Consider the following 20873-nt stretch of genomic DNA (forward strand, 5'->3'; position numbering starts at 1 on the left):
AACGGTTTCTTCCGCCGTGTAGAGTTCAGTGGTGAGTTTGGGAAGTAATCTTTATTTATTTACAGCATTACTTCCACGGAAGAATGCTGTCTGACTTCCAAATGATTAGCCAGCAAATACAGTCTTGGAACGTAGCCATCAGTCATCAGTCATGTATTGGGGGTGGCCTGGACAATGACCTTGGTCTGGTCACTCTAACCTCCTGTCTTTGATTCCGTTGTAAAGTTTAAGCCTGAATGTGAGTGTCCTGGCTGTAGGAGTTGGGCTTGATCTTTCCATCTCCCATCCTGGCATATTGCTGACCACACAGGCAGTGAATAGACTGATGGATGCACGGCTTCTGGAGAGACATGGTTTGGTCAGCGAATACAGCCCTGGAAGTGGGGAAGGGGTGTCTGAACCTTGATGATGCTTTTACTAGTCGTAGGACCGCAGGCAATTCCCCTAACCTTTTAGTATTCTATTTTTTAAAAATTTATTTATTTTGAGAGATAAGAGAGCACAAGCAGGGGAGGGGGAGAGACAGAGGGAAAGAGAGAGAATCCCAAGCAGACTCCACACTGTCGGCGCAGAGCCCGACTTGGGGCTGGAGCTCACAAACTGTGAGATCATGACCTGAACCAAAACCAAGAGTCGGACACTTAACCAGCTGAGCCACCCAGGTGCCCCACCCCTAACCTTTTAGACCATGGTTTCCTTACATGAGAAGTGTGGACAATGCCAGCTGTCCTCTGCTTTACAAAGGGCTGTTGTGAGGACCCGGGGAGATAGAGTAAGTGAATATGCGTGTCTCTGTTCCCTATTGAACCATCTCATTATCTCCTTCTTGTGGGCTTCATGCTCCTCATTCCTGCTTATTTCTTTCTGTTATCTAAGAGGATATTTTTAACATCTCTTCTGGTCACTTTTTGTATCCCAAGCAATGACATCTTATTCTCTGTATGTATACTTTCCATTATTCTCGTATACATCTAGAAAACTGTGGACATTTCCAAGCTAGGTTCATTAGTGCCCACGGGGCATTGATCTAAATGCATAAATTCACTTAGCGCTATTTACATGCTTAACATTATGTCCATAAGCATTTTTGTCCCCATGAGGTAGGTAGAGAAGATAGTTTAGTGACTCTCAGACTCAGGACAGAACTGACTTCTTTCAATATGAAAGATTTCCTTTTGTCATACATGTAATTAGGTTCTCTTTGTAAATGGATTTCGAGATGTTTGTTGTAACACAAATCACTGACATGTTTCAAAATAACTGTGACCGAAGGTACGGCAAAGTTATTTGTGGGAATGCTTAGGGGTTTTTAATTTGTATTGTATTTTCATCAAATAATTGTATGGTATTCTTTCCTAAATACAGTGGAATGCCTGTAGTTGAATTTTCTTGCATTGCTAATTCACTTGTTTCCTAGAACGTAGCGTAAAGGCTGAGATTTACTCTGCTTGGACAGAGGTCTCACACCACCAAAGGACATCTTGTAGAATGTGTGGTAATAAAACAAGCATATTATAGACTTGAGTTTAATGATTTTTATTTTATTTATTTGTTTGTTTTTGCTTTTATGGCACTTTTTTTTTTTTGGTAGTGATTACTGTGATTTACAAATATTGAACCCTTTTCTTTTCGGTGCCAAAGAGATTTAGGGCTCCGGGGCAAACAGGCCCATTAAATCTGTAATCCCAATAAAGCTTTAAATGTCATCCAGGAACAAGGTACTTCAGTTCTCCCGTGGAAAGAGTGTTGTAGGGACAGAACTGGCGTCGTAGGGACAGAACTGAAGGGATGCACGGGAGATCTCCAGGGAGCTTACAGGATGCTCCGGGGGTGATGTGCAGTGTTTTGGGCTTGAGTCCTTAGGCTGGCCAATTCAGGTTCCACAGAAGCAGTGACCTCTGTTGTAAGGGGTGTGTGTGATTGGGTCTTCTGCAGGTTGCTCTGACATAAACCTCTGACACGCAGAGGAGTGGAATGGGGGTGTGTATCCTTTCCGCCTTAGCCAAAGCTTTAAAAAAAAAAAAACAAACTTGGTGGGTTCGTATGGAATTTGTATGGCCTTTCCGTGGGGTTTCTTTGGAATTAGGTGCAGACTGTGGAGTTGCGCGGGTTGCGATATGCTTGACAGGGGTGTATTCCTTTGTGTCAGCTCCTGTTCTCTGTTCTGGGTGGATCTGGCGTTTTGGGCCATGGGAAGGACAGGTGGTGCCATCGGGGAGCCCTGGCCGGGATAGTGGGGACCTGACCGGCTGACACGGGGCGTGCTGGTGAGGCCGTGGGCCGGGCGCCCTATAGTCGCAGGAAATGGACGTTCTCTCCTCCATGACCTCCTCTCTTCAGTGTCGGCAACACACGCTTCCTCCCCCATCTGCCCCAAAGTGGAAGTAATAAGCATGTAACACTACCCCAAATCACTAGTGGCTACTCTCTGCATCTTCCTGTGGTTTGTCTCCACAAGGCCATCTCAGGCACTCAGGGAGGTGTGTCCAGTGTCCCTGAAGAGACCTTTGCTCCCCTGGGTCGGTCTCTACGATGCTTTTGACTTCGCTTACCTTTGGGGTCAAAAGGTCAAGCCATTTACCATCCCACGGTTCTCCCTGTGCCTCTCTCTTTATTTTGTTTCTCTCCATGCATCAAATCTGGCTGGCCTCCACGGTCCTCCTAAAATCCTAATTTAGCTCCCTATCAATGTGTAAGACACTCAGGATTTTTTAGAAGTGTGCAAGGCTCAAAGGCCAAACACTTAAATAAATGGATGACTGAATAAAACAAATAAATAAATGCAAAAAAAACCCCTTGCCATGTGGGTTCTCTCTAAACCCTAGAGACAGGTGCTGAAAGGATCATTTCCAGAGTTCACATTATGGACAAATCATATTCTGCCCCTTTGACATTTTGGTAGGTGTGAAATTAAAGCTTAAGAGATTGCTGTCTATACCACAAGTTATTTAACTTAGAGTGTGTTTTTGGGGCCATTTCTGATTTTTATAAATAATATTTCAGTGAAATTTTTGTGTTTATTTATTTTTTTCTTCTTTTAACTATCTTCTTAGGAATGGAATTCCTGGGTCTGTGATTCTTGGTATTGTCTCTCATTTCCTTTCCATAGAAGGCATGTTGGCTTATAATGCTGTCACCAATGTGCGCTCCTTCTTAATTTCCAAAAAAAAAAAAAAACCTTCCAACTCATAAAGACATCTAAAACACCCACAGGACAGTGCTTAGTGAGTTTGGAGAGGAGGAGAACGTAGGAGCATGTTGACTGTTGGGAAGAGAAGGGCAACGGTAGCGGATGGCCATTTGTTCTGGAAACACACCTTGTTTGAGTCCTACGGACTGCCTGCAGAGCTGGGCTGAAGAGATTTGGAGGCCTTTTTCAGGTTCGATAAAATAACATGTCCTCAACTGATTAGTGATGTCTTCCATTAGGGCAGGATTAGCGGTGGTGCTAACGTTGCCTCGAACCTTCCCTTCTTTTTCTGGAGACGTAGGAATGCTTCCTTGAAGCCTGTTGCAATAGTCCGGGAGTGAAGCAAATGGATGCCTCGTGTTTTACGTGATAGCAGCTGCAAGTTTGTGGTTGGTGATTTCATAACTACAGATTTACGTGTGATTAATAAATGTGACCGTTCGAACAGCAGAGACTGTCATGTTAGAGTAAGTGGTGGTTCTCAGGGGATTGCATTATTAGCCCCAGAAAATATCTTTTAAGGGATGCATTTCCCTTTTAAGAAGATGGAACCCATCGCTAGGCCTCAGCCTATGTCTGATATCAACCGCACAAACGAGAGTACAACAAAACACTGATTACCCCCAAGGGAGGATTCTACTAAACCTTATTCCTGGTTTGTGGAATCAGGACTGGTTTTATTCTAGTGCTTCTTCAGTAGCTGGTGGTATGTCCGCCTTTCATTACAGGTAAAAACCCCAGCAGGTTTATTTGGAGGGACACACAATGCTACAGTGAAAGGCAGTAATACGAGTCCTCCTTGCGAGTTCTAGAAAATGGACTTTGTGGGGAAGAAACTTACATTTGTCAGGGAGGTTGATTTGAACCTGGTAAGAGCCTCAGGGGGATTTCACTGGAGCTCAGAAAATTAGGTTCTGACTCGACCAGCCAGCTGTGTGACTCTGAGGAAGTCACACAGCTTCCTCTTTTGCAAACCTAAGAGACTGGACAAGATGGACTATGCTAGTCTCATAGTCTTACGAAATGGAAAAATATCGGCAGAGATAAGTTTCCTTCCGTCCGTGTAAGTCCACTAAAAATAAAGTAGCCTTTGGAGAATGGTGGGCAGCCGTGGTCCCCCTCTCTCATCCTCTCTCTCTTCAGATGCCCTTCTTCCCCTGGTATTCTTTCCGCTTTTCCTGCTTTAAACCTTTATGTTATCCCACGCGACAGTCATGACTCACTGGCGTTTTCCTCTTGCGGTTGTGTGTCACCGTGCCAGCGAGGTTCCTGCAGGAAAAGGAACTCCCAAAGCCCAGTGATTCATGACACGGCCCTGTCTCCCGGCGGCAGGCTCCCTCAGCAAACCTGGAGCAGGGCCTTCCCCTGGTGGCCAGCTGGGGAACAGCTGGCCACTTCTGGAGCGTCACAAAGCCACTGGCCACAGAAGATTACTTGAAGCAGTTCTTTGTAAGAACACCGCCTTTTCTGAGACCGACTAAAACCTTGCCTATCCTTTTGTCCTTTTATTTTTCCTGTCGAGGGAAATTTTGAGAGTGAGTTTGTAAAAAGAAAAGAAACACTGAGTGTGTTTGGCTGGAAAATGAACTATTCAATCTGAATTTGAGCAGGCTTGCTGCTTTAACTCTTCAGAAAAGCTGGTATTTTAAGCCCGAGTTATCAGTAGAAGAGGATGAGTTGAAAGGAATCATTTCCAGATGGCTTTTGAGTTTTTTCATCCTCAAGGGCATTTTGAGGGTTCGCCTTGCAGGATCATGGGGGCTGTTGGGGATCTGGAGCTGGTTGTTTTGAGCAGGGCCCTTGGGTAAAGTGAAAGGGCCGACACTCAAAACGGGCTTTCTAGAGCAGAGTCCTCACTGTGACATGCACAGTCTCGCCAAAGCCCTCTAGGCCGAGGGCCAGTCACAGAGAGTAAGTGCCACGGTGGTTACAGGGGGTAGGGCCTCTGGGGGCCCGCGTAAACTGGAGGTATTCCAGAGGGGTGGTTTTTCTCAGCTTGGAAGCAGGGTGAGCTTGGGGGTAAGCCAAAAGGACACCAAAGAAGGCCTAATCGGGGCAAAACTCGGGAGGGGCGGATTTGTCTCCTGAGCCCGGGGCAGAGCAGTGCTGCGCACCTGGGTGTGCGGGTACCCCCTCCGCCAGGCACCTCTCCCGGCTGTGGGAGGACCAGCGAAGAGCCGGAGAAAGAGGATTCCTACACTGTGATCGAGAGATGCTAGAGAGGGAGGGGACAGGTGCTCGCATCAATCTGCCTCCCCACCATGGGTGGGGTGCACAGACGGCAGAGATGAATCCTTTGGCATTCCTTGTGAGATAATAAACCCGAGACCTGTCCTCTGCGGGGTGGAGGAGTTCCGACTGTGAGCTTGGGGACATAAAATATGTAAAAATACAGATCAGCGTGGTCAGCGGTAGCCATCTACCTGGCTGTTTGCAGAGAGCAGTTCGCCTCGTGAGACTTCAAGGGCAGGGCAGCACCGCCCCTGGCTTTTCAGTTTCTCTGGGGTTGCATGGGCCGAAGGGACTGCAAGATCCCCTCCTCCACGGGGCAGGGGGGTGGGGCAGAGGGTGGTTAAAAGCAACGGAGATGAAAACAACTGAGTGGAGTTGTGGGTTTTTGGGGAACTGTGAGGCATGTTAGCCGGAATCCATGCGGAAGGCTCAGCTCAGAAATAGCAGCGGCATATTGATCTGGAATCCGAGGAGCTGATGTTTTAATTCTGTCACCACCTCAACTCTGCGCTCGCTGTGCATGCTGCTGAGAAGCGGCTTTGGGGCTTTTTTTCAGTATGGCTCATAACCAGTGAAGGCCACTCTCACGGGATAGGACAACCTTTGGGACAGTGATCTTCTGATGAGTGTCACAAGCTGGGGCCCCTCTTGCTCTGTGTTGGCTGGAATTGTCCCCTAAGCACGGGGGGTGAGGAATAAAAATAACTCAGCTTTCCAGCTGGTATTTCAGATCTCACTTCACATCACAGTGTAAGGAAAAGCACGTTTTCCCAAGTTTCAGCATTTCCTCTTGGATCTTTAGGCTTTCAAATGTACACCTTTAATAGAGGAGAACCATACCGCTATTTGTTCTTCTTGGGCTATGTCTTGTTGCCCGTTCACTTATAGACCTCAAAATGTCCCCATGATCTTTCAGATAAGCAACGTGTTGAGGAGGCCTTCTCTGTGTCAGTAGTCTGTGAATCTGGCGTCTTTGTGCCTTGCCACCCCTCTTGGAAGAGGCAGTGACCTGCAGCTGAGGCAGTTGCTTTTGTTCTAGTATGTTCTACTTCTGGGCAATCTCGGATTTTACCTGATACCTCTTCCTTTGAAATTTCCACTTCTACCATTGTATTGTTAATCTCTAAGGTCAGTCTTACTCTCTGAATAATCTTCTGAAATAGTATCCTACTCTTTTTTTGTGTGGGTATAAACATCTGGTCTTTCTTAGCTGAGCGTTTATTTTAAAAGATTAAAATGTGCGCTGAAAGTCTGTTTCCACTGGGGTTTGTAGTCTGGTGCAACATGGCTTTTAGTTGGGTGGCTCCAAGTATCAGGATCTGTAGGATTTTCCTCTTACCCGGAGGGGACTCCTCACCTCTTCTGTCTGGGCTCACAAAGGGCAACGGGGGTCGCAAGCTCCCAAGCCCAGCCCTGTCTGATACAGATTTCCTGGAGACCCAGCTCCCACCTCCTCCTGGGGTTCAGGAGGGTCTGGCTTCTGGTTTTGTGGCCAGGGGCACCAAGGGTATGTTTCTGTGCAGCCTTTCAGCTGATGCTGTTTTCAGCCTTGTCCTCCAGTTCCTGATTCCTTCAGGGATTCTGTGGCATGAATTGTCTTGCTTCTCAGTGGCTCTCCTCCCTGGTGGCCCTGAGGGCTCCAGCTGCTTCTTTCGCAGTGACCACTTGGCCACGTGCTTTTGGTTGACGTCACTTGTTTGGTGTTGTCTCGTCTCCAGATTTGTTTGACCTTGTGAATTTGTACCTTTTATTCCTTAAACCATTTGACAAGGGTTTTGGAGGGAGTGGATATAAATGCATGTGTTCCATTTCCAGTATATAATAGACCTCTATCCTAATCAGCTTTAAAGAATTATTTAACAGGGAAAGCACTGAGATGAGACCTTTATATAATTAACCAAAATTGGAGGTTACTATGCAGCCATCAGATTCTGAAGAAAAAGTGCTAGAAATGCAGAAATTAGCATTCATAGGTCTTACAGGGTGATACCCAGAAAAATAGATTACATAGTTTTCGAGTGTTAAGGTTTCGAACAAAATCAGTTCTATCTCTACCAAAACAATGCGTTGTGTTTACCATACTTCTCCAGGCCCTTTCAAACATGTTCAAATTTCTGGAAATACATATATTATAACCATGCCAATTCTAGGTTAATTATTAACCTAGGGGACGTGTTTCTAAAGCTTATTTTTACCATACTTCTTTTCTTTCTATGAAAGCAATACAGGTTCATTATGGAGAATACTGGTAAGAAACAGAGGAGAGTATCCTCCCCTACTCCCACCAACCAGAAATAGCCTTTCCTGCCCTCTGGTTCTATGTGTATTATACTAGGTTAGAACTGATATCCTTGGTCTTCATGGCTCTGTCCTCATTCTTTTCCAGGACACCGGGGTTGGGAAATCAAGCATTGTGTGTCGATTTGTACAGGATCACTTTGACCACAACATCAGCCCGACCATTGGGTAAGTTCCCGTATGTTCTTCTCTTTCACATTTCTTCCCTTCAAAAGCACTTGGAGAGGTCACTTTGTGCCTGAGCCTGCAAGCTGGTGCAACATGGCTTTTAGCCGGGGCAGGGAGTTTCCAAGTATCCAGATCTGCAGAATCTGAAAGCAGTTTGCATCCCAGCCAGTGAGAATCAATCCCAACTGTAAAGACTTTGAAGGAAATGCAGGGACTTTTAGGCAATGTGTCCTGCCTCGCTGTCCCTGTTAATAATTCTTTTCTCCTAGCCAACCGTCCTCTTAGGCTGCAGCCTAAAACCATCAACTTCATCTCCAAGAGCATTACTCTGCAAATCATGCCAGCTTTATTTTGAGATGGACAAATCCCCAGAGGTCCTGCTCTAGGTACCCTGCCAATAAACCTGGAAACACTGTCTGCTCACACAGCACAGCTGTCCATGCAGTCCGTGGGGCAGATTGATTTTCTTTTCTGGATTAATCAAATGTCATTCTTATGCTTGGGGAGGGGAGGTGGATTATTCACTTCTGAGACCCCAACCTTGGACTATGGGAGCATTTTCCTATTCCATTTTCCCCTTCCCTACAGACGCTTTTGCCAGATGTGCTTGGCTGGGCCGTTTTGCAGGTGCTTGGTTTTTCATTCTCTTAGAACTTGGCCTCGCTGATTTTTCTCCCTGAACGTATCATGCTCTTTGCGGAGAGCAAAGGTTTTATTTTGTCTTCAAGGGAAATGTGTGTTTCTATATTTTAGCAAGGATTGATGAGGACAGGAGCGATTGTCTCTATCACTTGTAAGTGGAGAAGCTCCAGCGGTTGGTTGATAGGCCAGTGGTTGGAGTGGGGTAGGTGAGAAAATCCACTGCCTTTTGCAACTTAAAAATGGCTTAGAGAAACACGTTCACAAATATATGCGTCAAGACCTGTGACAGCAAGCTAAGAAGTTAGCTGTGCCTGGTTTATGGATGCTGGTAGAGGACACACGACTCCCGGATCAAACATGGGGAAAGTAGCAGTTGTTGGAATATTATCAATTTGTTGGTTCTCCGAGCACTAGTCCTGTAGTGTAACGTGAAGAGGGTCAGATGACGCCCTACATGCAGTAGGTTGAGTCACAAGAGAGGACCCCCAAGTGTACAGATCCAAGTGTACAGATAGGATCTTTCATAATAGGCGGTAAGCATGTCTGTGCTTCGCTCCAGAGGGAGACCTTATTTCTCCCCTCCAAGGCTATTTGCTATACAAACATCCTTGAAAACACAGTCTGGAAAAAAGACTGTGCCTCTGCTTGCACAATGTGGACAACGGTAGAGATCCGTGGGAGTTGTCTCCCGACATAGGCACTTCCATAGATCGGGGACAGTTTTATAGAGGAAATTCTTTTTATTCTTCTCTGTGATGTACTTTAAAAAAAATTTTTTTTAATGTTTATTTATTTTTGAGAGAGCAGGGGAGGGGCAGAGAGACAGGGAGACACAGAGTCTGAAGCAGGCTCCAGGCTCTGAGCTGTGAGCATAGAACCTGACGTGGGGCTCCGAACTCACAAACCACAAGATCATGACCTGAGCTGAAGTCAGACAGTTAACCGACTGAGCCACCCAGGTGCCCTGTGGTGTACTTTTATTCTTCTTAATTTTCCACTTTTGTGTGTTTAATAAAAGCCAAACCCCTGAGAGTGATTGACTCTGAGTGTGGTTTTGGAAGATGGAGGAGACTCTCACCTTTTACTTTTTAAACTTAAAAAAAGTCATTTTTAATAACCAATCTGTATTCCTTTTGTAATGATTTTTCTAAATAAAAAGGTAATGCATGTTCTTACCATAAATTATGGTAAATACATAAGTGTTCAGCATGACTTTTACACATAGGTGTAAGCATCCTTGTGCCTCTAGTAGGCATATCATTTTGGTCATAGCATCTTGGTCAAAGCAAGTCATAACGCCAGCCCAGATTCAAGGAACAGGAAATAAATTCCACCGCCTGGTGGGAGGGGCGGCATTCAGAGAGAGAGCGGTATGGATCATTGGTAGCCGTTGTGGAGATAACCAGTCAAACCCTGTTAACTCTGCTTTGTCTAATAAATATATTGTGGTGGTTTGGGGTTTTTAAAAAAGTATGTATTGTGTGGAAATTCTGTACTTAATGGTCATTTTTTTTCTGTAAACCTAATACTTCTCTAAAACAAATAGTCCATTAACTAAAAAATCATGCCTTCATTCCTCAAATTATAATGCTCATTATGAAAAATTCAGACCATCCATAAATATGGAAAACAGAAAGTGACACTAGAGGATTTTACTAGCTCTCTGACCCCATTTTCTTCATTAACATTATCATTAGAGTCCAAAGTGCATGTTAAACATACTTCCTGTATTTTCTGTGTATATGCAGGCATACAAATACATAATTTCTAAAACCAAAAATGCCAACGCATTCTACCTGACACACCACAGCATACATTTTTTATCCTCTAAGTCTGCCTTATTTTCCTTTCATGAACACAGATTTCTTGAAAGACCATAAATGGAACACTTTGCATACTGTCTGTGCATTTCCTTGACAAAGTCAAGATTAAAGCCTAATTTTTCAATTTATAAAAGTTTATGTTCATTCTAAGAAAACCCCCAGAATTTATAAAAATTGGAATCATAGTATACATATGGTTTTAATCCAGTTTTCTACTTAATATATTTTGAACATTTTCTTATAATACCAAATAATCTTCAGAAATATGATGTAAATACTATTTTCTCTGATTATAAAAGTATCATATACTCGTCCTAAAAAACAGAAAATGAAGAAAACTGTGAAGAAAATATAAAAACCACCCAGAGGGGCACCTGGGTGGCTCAGTCGATTAAGTGTCCAACTTCGGCCCAGATCATGATCTCACGGTTCGTGGGTTCAAGCCCCTCTGTCAGCACAGAGCCTGGAGCCTGTTTCGGATTCTGTGTCTCCCTCTCTCTCTGCTCGCACTCTGTCTCTCTCTGTCTCTCTCAAAAATAAATAAACATTAAAAAAATTTAAAAACCACCCATAATCAGCTGGTATATTTTCTTCCAGTCTTTTTGCTATGTGTATATAAAATCTTTTTTTTAATTCAACATTATATTGTGAATTCCATGTTATTAAATGGTCTTTAAAAACAAGGATTTCCCCCGCCTCGGTGTTAGGAATATAGAATTGACATACATCATTGTGTAACAAAGCAAGGATTTATAATGGCTGTATTTTCCATGAAAGCCATTTAGGTTATTTATAATTTTGTTTTACCTTTTAGATAATGTATGATGTACGTCCTGGGGCATAAATACTTGCATGCACCTCTGATTATTTCATTAGGTTACATTCATAGCAGTGGAATAATTTAGTCAAAGAATAAGAACACATTGAAGGCTCCTGATGGATATTGCCAAATTGTTTTTCAGAAAGGTTGTCCTTATTTTTCTGTATACTTACCAGCTTTAGGTCTTACTTAAAAGATATCTATCTCTATCTCTATCTCTAGAGATATCTACATATAGATATCTCTATCTATCTATATAAATCTACAAGCACTTACCACTACATTTATGGAGAAATTTTAAGGTATGAGAAAATGCGTAAGCTTTAAGTTTAGAGGAAAATAATGGAATTCAGGATGATATCTTGAATTCCATTATTTGCCTCTAAACTTAAAGCTTACGCATTTTCTCATACCTTAAAATTTCTCCATAAATGTAGTGGTAAGTGCTTGTAGCATTCAATTATGTGCTGATCTGCTTTCTTTCTACTTCATCCTTCACTTTTCCTCTGGAGTCAAGATTGAGATGGGCTCTTCCAGTATTAATCTGTTGTCCTTACCTGATGCCGTTCAATTCCCCAGTTTAAAAACCCACTCAAAATGTATCCTCTCCTCTGGGATTTTGAGAAAATGTTCCCAAACTCCAGCTTCAGACAAATAAAGTTAGCAAAGAACATACACATTTCTTGGAAGATGTTCTATGTAGGCCGCGGTGCTTAGCCTGCAGCTGGTGGGTTTGGTGTGCTGCGAACCTGGCTTTTAGATGCGTTTTGTTTAGCTGCACAGTGCTTTAAAATTTTTAAGCCAATAGTGAAGAATTGGGAGATTTTTACATAATAAACTTGCATTTCTGGCTTCTCTTAAAAAAATCTGTAGACTTGGCGTAGACATGCTCACGTGGCAGGAGCCAGCTGGACCCGAGCCGCAGGCGCTCCGTGTGAGTGGGCGGGCTCTCTCCTTTCCGTGTCGCTGCCGCTGTTTATTGTCACTATTATTTTTATCAGTATTACGTTTACACCTAGCCCGCGTGGCTCATTTATATGGTTGCTCCCTGGTCCCGTAGACGCTTGAGTTCATGCCAGGCCCAGGGCCTGATTTTTCACAGTAATGTCGCTGGCCCTAAGAATCAGAGCAACGCAGTGACTTGTTTGGGCACATACAGCCAGCGAATAGTGGACATAGGACTCAGACCCAGTGAGTCCACTTTCAAAGTCCACCCTTGTTCTTCCCGCTATGGTCAAACTACCACTGGGGAAAGGCTACAAAATGCCATTGTGTCAGCAATGGAAAGCACTCATTCTTATGGTCTCTTGTGACTCACAATGAAAAATCTTGGCTTTGCTATTCAAGCAGATTGTGTTGACATCTTGAACATATATGTGTGTGTGTGTGTGTGTGTGTGTGTGTGTATCTCCCTTTCTGTTTCGACTTTTACAAGGTAATTGTGTGAATTCTCTGCCAGATTTTGGTTCCCACAGACAACGAAGTCAGTTCAGCATTGCCAACGCTCCCCACTCGACCACTCTGAAAGATAATCTATAGAGACGAAAAGATGCTTGGGGTTCGTAAGATTAAATGCTAGCAAAGAAGCTGTTAAGAACAACCCTGAATAACCCAAGGAGCAAGGATTGTGAGCTGTAATTTCAAATATTGGAAGACTGTTCTCATGGCAGGAAATGAGGAACAGAGAGGGGTGTATACCTGTGCATTTGTGTGTATGTGTGTGTGTTAATGTACATATGTATGTGGTAGGCATTACGACTCTACTAAAGCTGTTCTGCACAGACTTACTGAACATCAAGGGGGAATTTCACAGATGTCATTCCCACATTTGATCCTACAACAGCCTTCTAGATCATGCAAAGTAGATATTGGTTCTGTTTCTCGGATGAGGAAACTGAGGGGTTTCTAAGTGCTCATTCCACCTCGCTGGCAGTGAGGACAGTCCCTCTGCATTCTGTTCCTGACTGTGCTGATAGACTCTGACCATGGACAAGGCAGTCTTTTGGGGCTCAGATTCCACCCCCCCCCATCTGTAGAATGAAAGGGTCAGCCTGGATATTTCGTGTTTTTTTTCCATTTCTAAAAGTCTCTGATTCTAAGATTTATTAAAAAAAATTTTTTTAATAACATTTATCCATTTTACAGAGAGCTTGAACATGAGGAAGGCAGAGAGAAAGGGAGACACAGAATCCAAGCAGGCTTCCAGGCTCTGAGCTATCAGCACAGAGCCCAACACAGGGCCCAAACCCCACAAGTGCAAGATTGTGACCTGAGCCGAAGTTGGACACTCAACAGACTGAGCCCCCTGGTGCTCCTCTGTTTCTAAGATTTTATTTTATTTTATTTATTAAAAATTTTTTTTTAATATTTATTTTTGAGAGAGACAGAGTGTGAGCGGGGAAGGGGCAGAGAGAAAGGGAGACAGAATCCAGGCTCCAGGCTCTGAGCTGTCAGCACAGAGCCCGACACGGGGCTTGAACCCACAAATGGTGAGATCATGACCTGAGCCCAAGTCAGACGCTTAACCGACTGAGCCACCCAGGTGCCCCTGTTTCTAAGATTTTAAAGGCATGAACTTAGTTTTCTAAGCCTGAAAACTTTTTAAGGGCAGGGTTGATGTATTATTTATCCTAGTGCCTAAAATATATTGAGGAATGAATGAAAATCTGGCTTACATCAGAGCTAAAACAAAACCAAGGGTGTTTATGGAAAGAATTTCTAAACAAAGTTAAAGGGTGAAGGTTAAGCCAGAAAAAAATATTATTTAAAATATACTATTATAAGAGGTAAGCATAAAGTACTCAAAAAGTGAATAAGAAAAGGGTGAACATCCCAACTGAGAAGTGGGAAAGGTCACGAACTAAATATTTACAAAAGAAAATACAAATGAACAATAACACTAAAATGACATTCAACTTATAATAAGCATAATAAAAAATGGGAATGATGTAATCTTTTCTCCAATCATGCTGGGAAAGACTTGAAAGATGAGGATTGGCTGGGGAGAAGGTCATCTTCTACGTGGTCATGGTGTGTAGGCTCGTCTCACCCACAGGGTGTCATGTCTGTTTCTGAGATTAAATCTAGGAAAGAGTTGTATAAGACACAAAGATGTAAGTAAAGGTATTTATTTAATCATTGTCATATCGTGGAAATAGGTGACAAAAATTATCTTCAGTGGGGTAGTGGATAAAGCCTAACACGGTGTAAAATAGTCAATTTAGGGGTGCCTGGGTGGCTCAATTTGGTTGAGCCTTCGACTTGAACTCAGGTCATGATCTCACAGTGGTGAGGTTGAGCCCCACAACCGGGCTCTCCGGTGTCATCTCAGAGCCTGCTTTGGATCTCGGTCCCCTCCCTCTCTGCACCTCTCCTGTTCGCTGTCTCAAAAATAAATATTTAAAAAAAAAAGAATATTTTGTCATTTTAGATAATGATGTTGATCCATATTCACAGAAAATGGGAAAGGGGTCCATGATACATAGAGTGGAGGGGAAATACAATGTATACAGAGTATGATCAATTATGGAGTAAACATGTATAAAAATATTTGGATGTGTACCAACATACTAGCTGATTGTGGCTAGGTGCTGACATGGCAGTTGATTTCTGTTTCCCCTCCTTTGCTTCATTTTTTGAGTTTCTTTTTGTGATGTACATATACTGCTTTTATAATGGGAAAAGTACAAAGGTATTTCCATTTTTAAATATGTTTACTCCTATCAGTAGTCCTTGCATATTTTAAGCACTTTATAAGAGAAGGCCTCATGGGACGTGGTGGTTTTGGTAAGATTGGGTCACATCACTTAGAAAAATACTTAGAATTCCATTTAGTGAGATCGTAGGTTGATAAATAGAACTGTTAACTTCTGGCGTGTGTGTGTGTTTGTGTGTGTGTGGTGTGTGTGTGTGTGTGTGTGTGTGTATTGTGAGGGTCGTGTGGGAATTGCAGGGACATATTGCTTTTCTGCCTGGGACCACGTGTAGTTTGCCTCGTGGTCCTGGGGAAAAGTCGGAGAAGTTGAGGAAACCTGACTGGCAGGGGGGGCTGAGTGGTGCAGGGCTGAACTGCATACTGGAGTACGGTGGTCGGCTGGGGCCATGGGACGCAAGAGAAGACAGCCTAACACCTTAACCCTAAAAACTCTACTGTGCCTCTCCTGGGAATAAGACACATAATGAGACACCGGTATCACACCTGGTGTGATAAATCAATTAATTTTGATTTAATGATAACATATGACAGATAGTCTAAATATAAATGTTTCCAATTGTCCTGAAAAATGTCTTTCAAAGCTATTTCCCTCCTAATTCCAGATCCAGCCAAGAGGCATTTGGTTGCTTTATCTCTTTGTGTTCTCTGAAGCTAGATGGTAGAACAATCTCCCTGCCTTTTGTTCTGTTTGCTTTTTCATGACTTTTTGAAGCATTCAGGCCGGTTGTAGAATGCTTGTAGAATTCTTGTACAGTGCTCCACATTCTGGATTTGCCTGATTGTTTCTTCCTGATTAAATTCGGGTTAAATGGTTTTGGGCCGGAATGCTGCACAGGTGATGTGTTCATCACGTCAGGAGGTTATCACGTCTGGTTTGCCCCACTGTTGGGGATACTCGTTAGTTTTTGATGAAGGGGGAACTTTATCTCACAGAAAAAAAGTCAAGGGCGTAAACTTTCCACGTATTGTATCTTTACATCTTCATGAACATGAAGGAAAAGTTTATTAACAAGAAGTACACAAAAGAAAGTATCAAGTGTTTCATTATCTTACTGAGAGTTTCAAATCCTATCCTTTTCTTTCTTTTAATGGAGAAAACATATATATTTGGTAAGCCACCAGCCTTTATCCCTGCATGTATAGAAGCAGGGTGGGAATGAGATATCGTATTTTATTAGTTGTAACTAGTGTTGGATGCATAGCATAGGTGACTATATAAGGTGATTTTCTGTTTGCACCATTGCAAGGCCCAAAGTGTGACTTGCCCAAATATTAGATGCCCTTGTCACTCTTCATTGTTGTGATAATAAGTTTTAAAATCTGAGGTTTATTTTTTTTCCTGAGATTTGGGGCATATTATCTCAGAACAATTGGACATACTATCTTAGGACAGTGTTTTGGGAACACAGTGATTTGAATATATTCTTTGCTTTTTTAAGAAGTTTTCCTTCCCTAACCTAAACCTTCAGCTGGACTAACAGAAAAATGTAGAATTTGGGGCCGGGGTGGGTGATAAGACTCTAACAGCCCTTCTTTCCTCTTGGTGGACCCAGGAGGGAGCTTATGAGGTCTTGCTGAGGCAAGATTAACTTGTCTGAACCAGGAGCCTTTGTGCAGATTGTAAGAGCACCTGGTAACGTGGAGATGTTGATTCTCTTTTTTCAGGGCATCTTTATGACCAAAACTGTGCCTTGTGGAAATGAGCTTCATAAGTTCCTCATCTGGGACACTGCTGGGCAGGAAACGGGTAAGTGTACGTGGTTGTTTGTGCTTTCTAGGGAAAATACTGAGCCTGGTTCCTGAAGGTTTATTGTATTGGCAAGATTCTTGGTTGCAAGCGACCAGGAACCCAGCTTCCTGTGATTTAATCAAAAAAGGAAATGTGCTTTTCCACTGTGAAAAAGATGTATGGGGGTGGCTCTCTTGAGGTAGGGCTGAGTTCAAGTCCTCCAAATGTATTGTCGGAGGCACCCAACTCCATTCATATTTCTTTGCTTGCTTACCTCTAGACTGGCTTCATTTTGAGGCAGACTCACCTCCTTCCCTTCCCCAAGGGTGGCCAGGATGGCTCCGTCGGTGACTCCACGCCTATATTCTACCACCTGAGCAGTCCCACAAAGGACAGCACCTCTTTTCCCGCGAGTTGCACCCCATGTTTCAGTGCCCTGTGGGTTCTCATGGGCCGGGTTTGGGGTCACGTGTTCCACTCTTGAACTTGACGCTGTGTAGCAGCATTTAAAGGATATTTGGCGCCTCCTATTTGTAGAGCCAGGTAATACACTTACCCTTAGAGGTAGGGACTGCCATCAGCCCCACCTGAGCCACACTGGTTGGAAGTCTAGTAGGCTTAGTTACCCAAGGAAAATCTGGGTTCCTTTACTGCACAACGGGCCAATGGACATCGGTTTACTAGAAACAGCCAATGACTTGTTTCTTATTCTTTTTTTTTAATATGAAATTTATTGTCAAATTGGTTTCCATACAACACCCAGTGCTCATCCCAACAGGTGCCCTCCTCAATGCCCATCACCCCCTTTTCCCTTCCCCTACCCCCATCAACCCTCAGTTTATTCTCAGTTTTTAGGAGTCTCTTATGGTTTGCCTCCTTCCCTCTCTGTAACTTTTTTCCCCCCTTCCCCTCCCCCATGGTCTTCTGTTAAGTTTCTCAGGATCCACATAAGAGTGAAAACATATGGTAGCTGTCTTTCTCTGTATGACTTATTTCACTTAGCATAACCCTCTCCAGTTCCATCCACGTTGCTGCAAATGGCAGAAGTTCTTTCTTTCTCATGTGCCAAGTAGTATTCCATTGTATATATAAGCACAGTTTCTTTATCCAATTTGTCAGTTGATGGACATTAGGCTCTTTCCATAATTTGGCGATTGTTGAGAGTTGCTGCTGTAAACATTGGGGTACAAGTGCCCCTATGCATCAGCACTCCTGTATGTCCTTGGGTAAATTTCCTAGCAGTGCTATTGCTCTCTTATTCTTAATTCCTTTATGTGCTGAACATATTTATGGGGAAGATTGTTTAAAAAGCTTATGTTTTTAGATTTTAATGTTTATTTTTGAGAGAGAGAGAGAGAATGAGAATGAGTAGGGTTGGGGGGGCAGAGAGAGACACACACACACACAGAATCTGAAGCAGGCTCCAGGCTCTGAGCTGTTCACACAGAGCCCGATTTGGGCTCATGAACCTCGAGATCAAGACCTGAGCCCAAGTCGGACACTTAACCTGCTGAGCCACCTAGGTGCCCCTTGTGTTTTTAGATTTTAAAAAGTGAGGTAATACCAGCACAGACTGTCTATAATAGGATATTCATATAATAACTAGGGTGTATATTATCAAAGTCGAAAAGGGTGGTCAGGGTAAGTGACACACAGGGATTACCAATAGCCTGCCTTCACTGGGAGCTTTCAGGCTGCTCAAAACTTTCATCGGAGCTAATGATCACAGAGTAAAATAGTAAAATGGTCCAAGCTCACGTGTCACCTTCTCTACCTACCCTGTTTAAATAATATCACTTCCCCCTTTTCCCTCCCTGCTCCACTCCATTTTTCTCCGCAGCCCTTACCACCTGCTAATATGCTATTTAATTCACTTACTGATTCTGTTGATTGTCTCTCTCTCAAAGGAAGAGAATCCGGGGTTCGGGATAATGCAGCATTTTCATTATCTGCTCCTAACAAATCAAGTGTGCGTTTCTATAATTTTCACTTCCTATAAAATCCCCGTCCAGCATTTGTCGATTAAGGCTACTCCGGTGTTCAAGATTTCTTTCTTCTTAATTAGGACGAATCTTGTGGCCTACAAATGCTAACCTCATTAGAACATCTTCTATTTTGCTGCTAAATTGAGAGCACCAACTTGCACACACGAAGCTGCTGCCACGAGCACCTCTTTAACTCTGTGGGTCAGCTGTGCATGCTGACTCCCGAAATGAGGTGACGAATCCGAGGAAGAAATGTCTGCTCAGGGATCTCTTCTTTACGTATCTTCCTCTTTACATACTGTGTATGCATACTTGTAGTACGTAGATCTGCTAGGTTTTTGGTTGGGGGGGGAGGGGTTTGGTTTTTTGGTTGTTATTTAAACTGAATCAGAGGCTTTCTTGCTCCCATTTGTACTTTTGGCCATGAAATAGTTGCTTTTAATGTGCATAATAACTCACTTTTACAAATAGCTGGCTTCGTATTAGAAGTATTACTGTTTCTACAATTGGTGGGTCATTCCTAAGGGCTTGCTATGTTTCATGCCCTGTTCCGAATGTTTTCCGTGTACTAATAACGCACTTAGCCCTCTCACGGCACTCTGACGTGGGGACTACTTTCATCCCTATTTATAGGTGAAGTCACTGAGGGGCGGAGAAGTTAAGTAACTCATTCAAGATCACACAGCCAATTAGGCGTAAAGCCGAAATAGGAATCCGGCAGTCTGGGTCTTGAGCTTTGTAGTTCTGTTCCGCCAGAAAAATCACCCAAAAGCCATGCGGCTGAAAGTGAAGTTGGCCAGAATCCCACCACCCAGATATTTGCACCGTTTTTTTAATTTATTTTTTTAGTTGAGGTATACTTGATGTACAATATTCTGTTCATTTCAGGTGTACATCGTAGCGATTTGATATTTGTATACATTATGAAATGATCCCTACAAGAAGTCCAATTTCCACTATTGACATTAAATGATCATTCTTCAGATGTCTCACTATATGTGTGATAACTTCATATTAAAGGGGTCATGGTTTCTTTATAACCTGCTGTTTTCACTTGATAATAACGGTATTCCTGAAGAGAGATTTCTGTATGATCTAAACAGAGTATTTGACATTTCCTACCTATTCTTTTTTTTTTAATTTTTTAATGTTATATATTTTTTGAGAGAGAGAGACACACACACAGAGTGTGAGCGGGGGAGGAGCAGAGAGAGAGAGGAGACACAGAATCCGAAGCAGGCTCCAGGCTCTGAGCTGTCAGCACAGAGCCTGACGTGGGGCTCGAACCCACAAGCTGTGAGATCATGACCTGAACCAAAGTCAGATGCTTAACTGACTGAGCCACCCAGGCGCCCCTCCTTACCTATTCTAATATAATATTCAAGGTGTTTGACTGCTTTGATGAAATCTGGTACTCTAAAGTGACGACTGTAGTTGTAGCTTGACTCACTGACCATCTCAAAGCAAAATAGCAATAGAAAATTTTTCGTATGACCATATTTCTAATTATTCTAATTGCTTTTCCTAAAATTTGACTGTTAGAGGTTATAGGCATCTGTGACTATGTTGCTACGTCTGTAATTTTAAAAGCATAGTATTGTATAGATTATTATATTATACATGTTACATATTATATGTAGTATTATTGTGTTAGTGCTATATGTATTCGGAGTATTATCTATTATTATAACGGTTAGTATTATAGGTGCAAGGTTTGATTCCATAGTAGTGCTTCAGGGAAGAGGGACTGAGTTTTGGATGATAACTTCAGGTGGATGCTTTTTAGAATCTAGATTTGTGGAGCACGGGTGAAAAATGTCTGTTCAGCCTTTGTGGTCATCGATCCCTCTAACCCTCAAAGGCCTGATTTAGTTATCCTCAGACTGTCCTTGTCTGGTGTCCCTCCGTGCAGTCTCGCATCTCTCCAGTGATGGCAATTTTTCAATCATTTTGGCAGCTTGTTGCTGGATTTAATCGTGCTTGTAATGACGTTACCTAATGTTGGAGCTAAAAATACATTTCCTGCTGCTGCTTGTGCCTCATGCTATTTGTTCTGTTTCATTAATTGTTGGAGTCCAGTGCACTTTATTATCCCTCCTTATCTGTGTAGAAATCTGCTGCTGTTCTACTAAGTCTGTGTAATTTTAAACAAACAAAATCTCTTTGGATTTATGGTTTCATAATATAAAGACATAGACTTCTGTGTCCTCAAAGGGGGATAATGCTCAGGGCAGTGCTTTGCATCAGTATTTGTTTACTTGTGGGACGATT

General features: G+C 42.9%; 1 protein-coding gene across 1 annotated transcript in view; it reads left to right on the forward strand.

Moving 5' to 3' along the window:
- Window positions 1–20873, forward strand: part of RAB31 (RAB31, member RAS oncogene family) — a 131921-nt gene that overhangs the window by 50519 nt on the left and 60529 nt on the right. Inside the window, 2 exon segments of the mRNA XM_032595386.1 lie at window positions 7809–7892; window positions 16554–16632. Of these exon segments, the coding sequence (XP_032451277.1) occupies window positions 7809–7892; window positions 16554–16632 (163 nt within the window).

Source organism: Lynx canadensis, chromosome D3, assembly GCF_007474595.2.
Source record: "Lynx canadensis isolate LIC74 chromosome D3, mLynCan4.pri.v2, whole genome shotgun sequence".
Lineage (NCBI taxonomy): Eukaryota > Metazoa > Chordata > Mammalia > Carnivora > Felidae > Lynx > Lynx canadensis.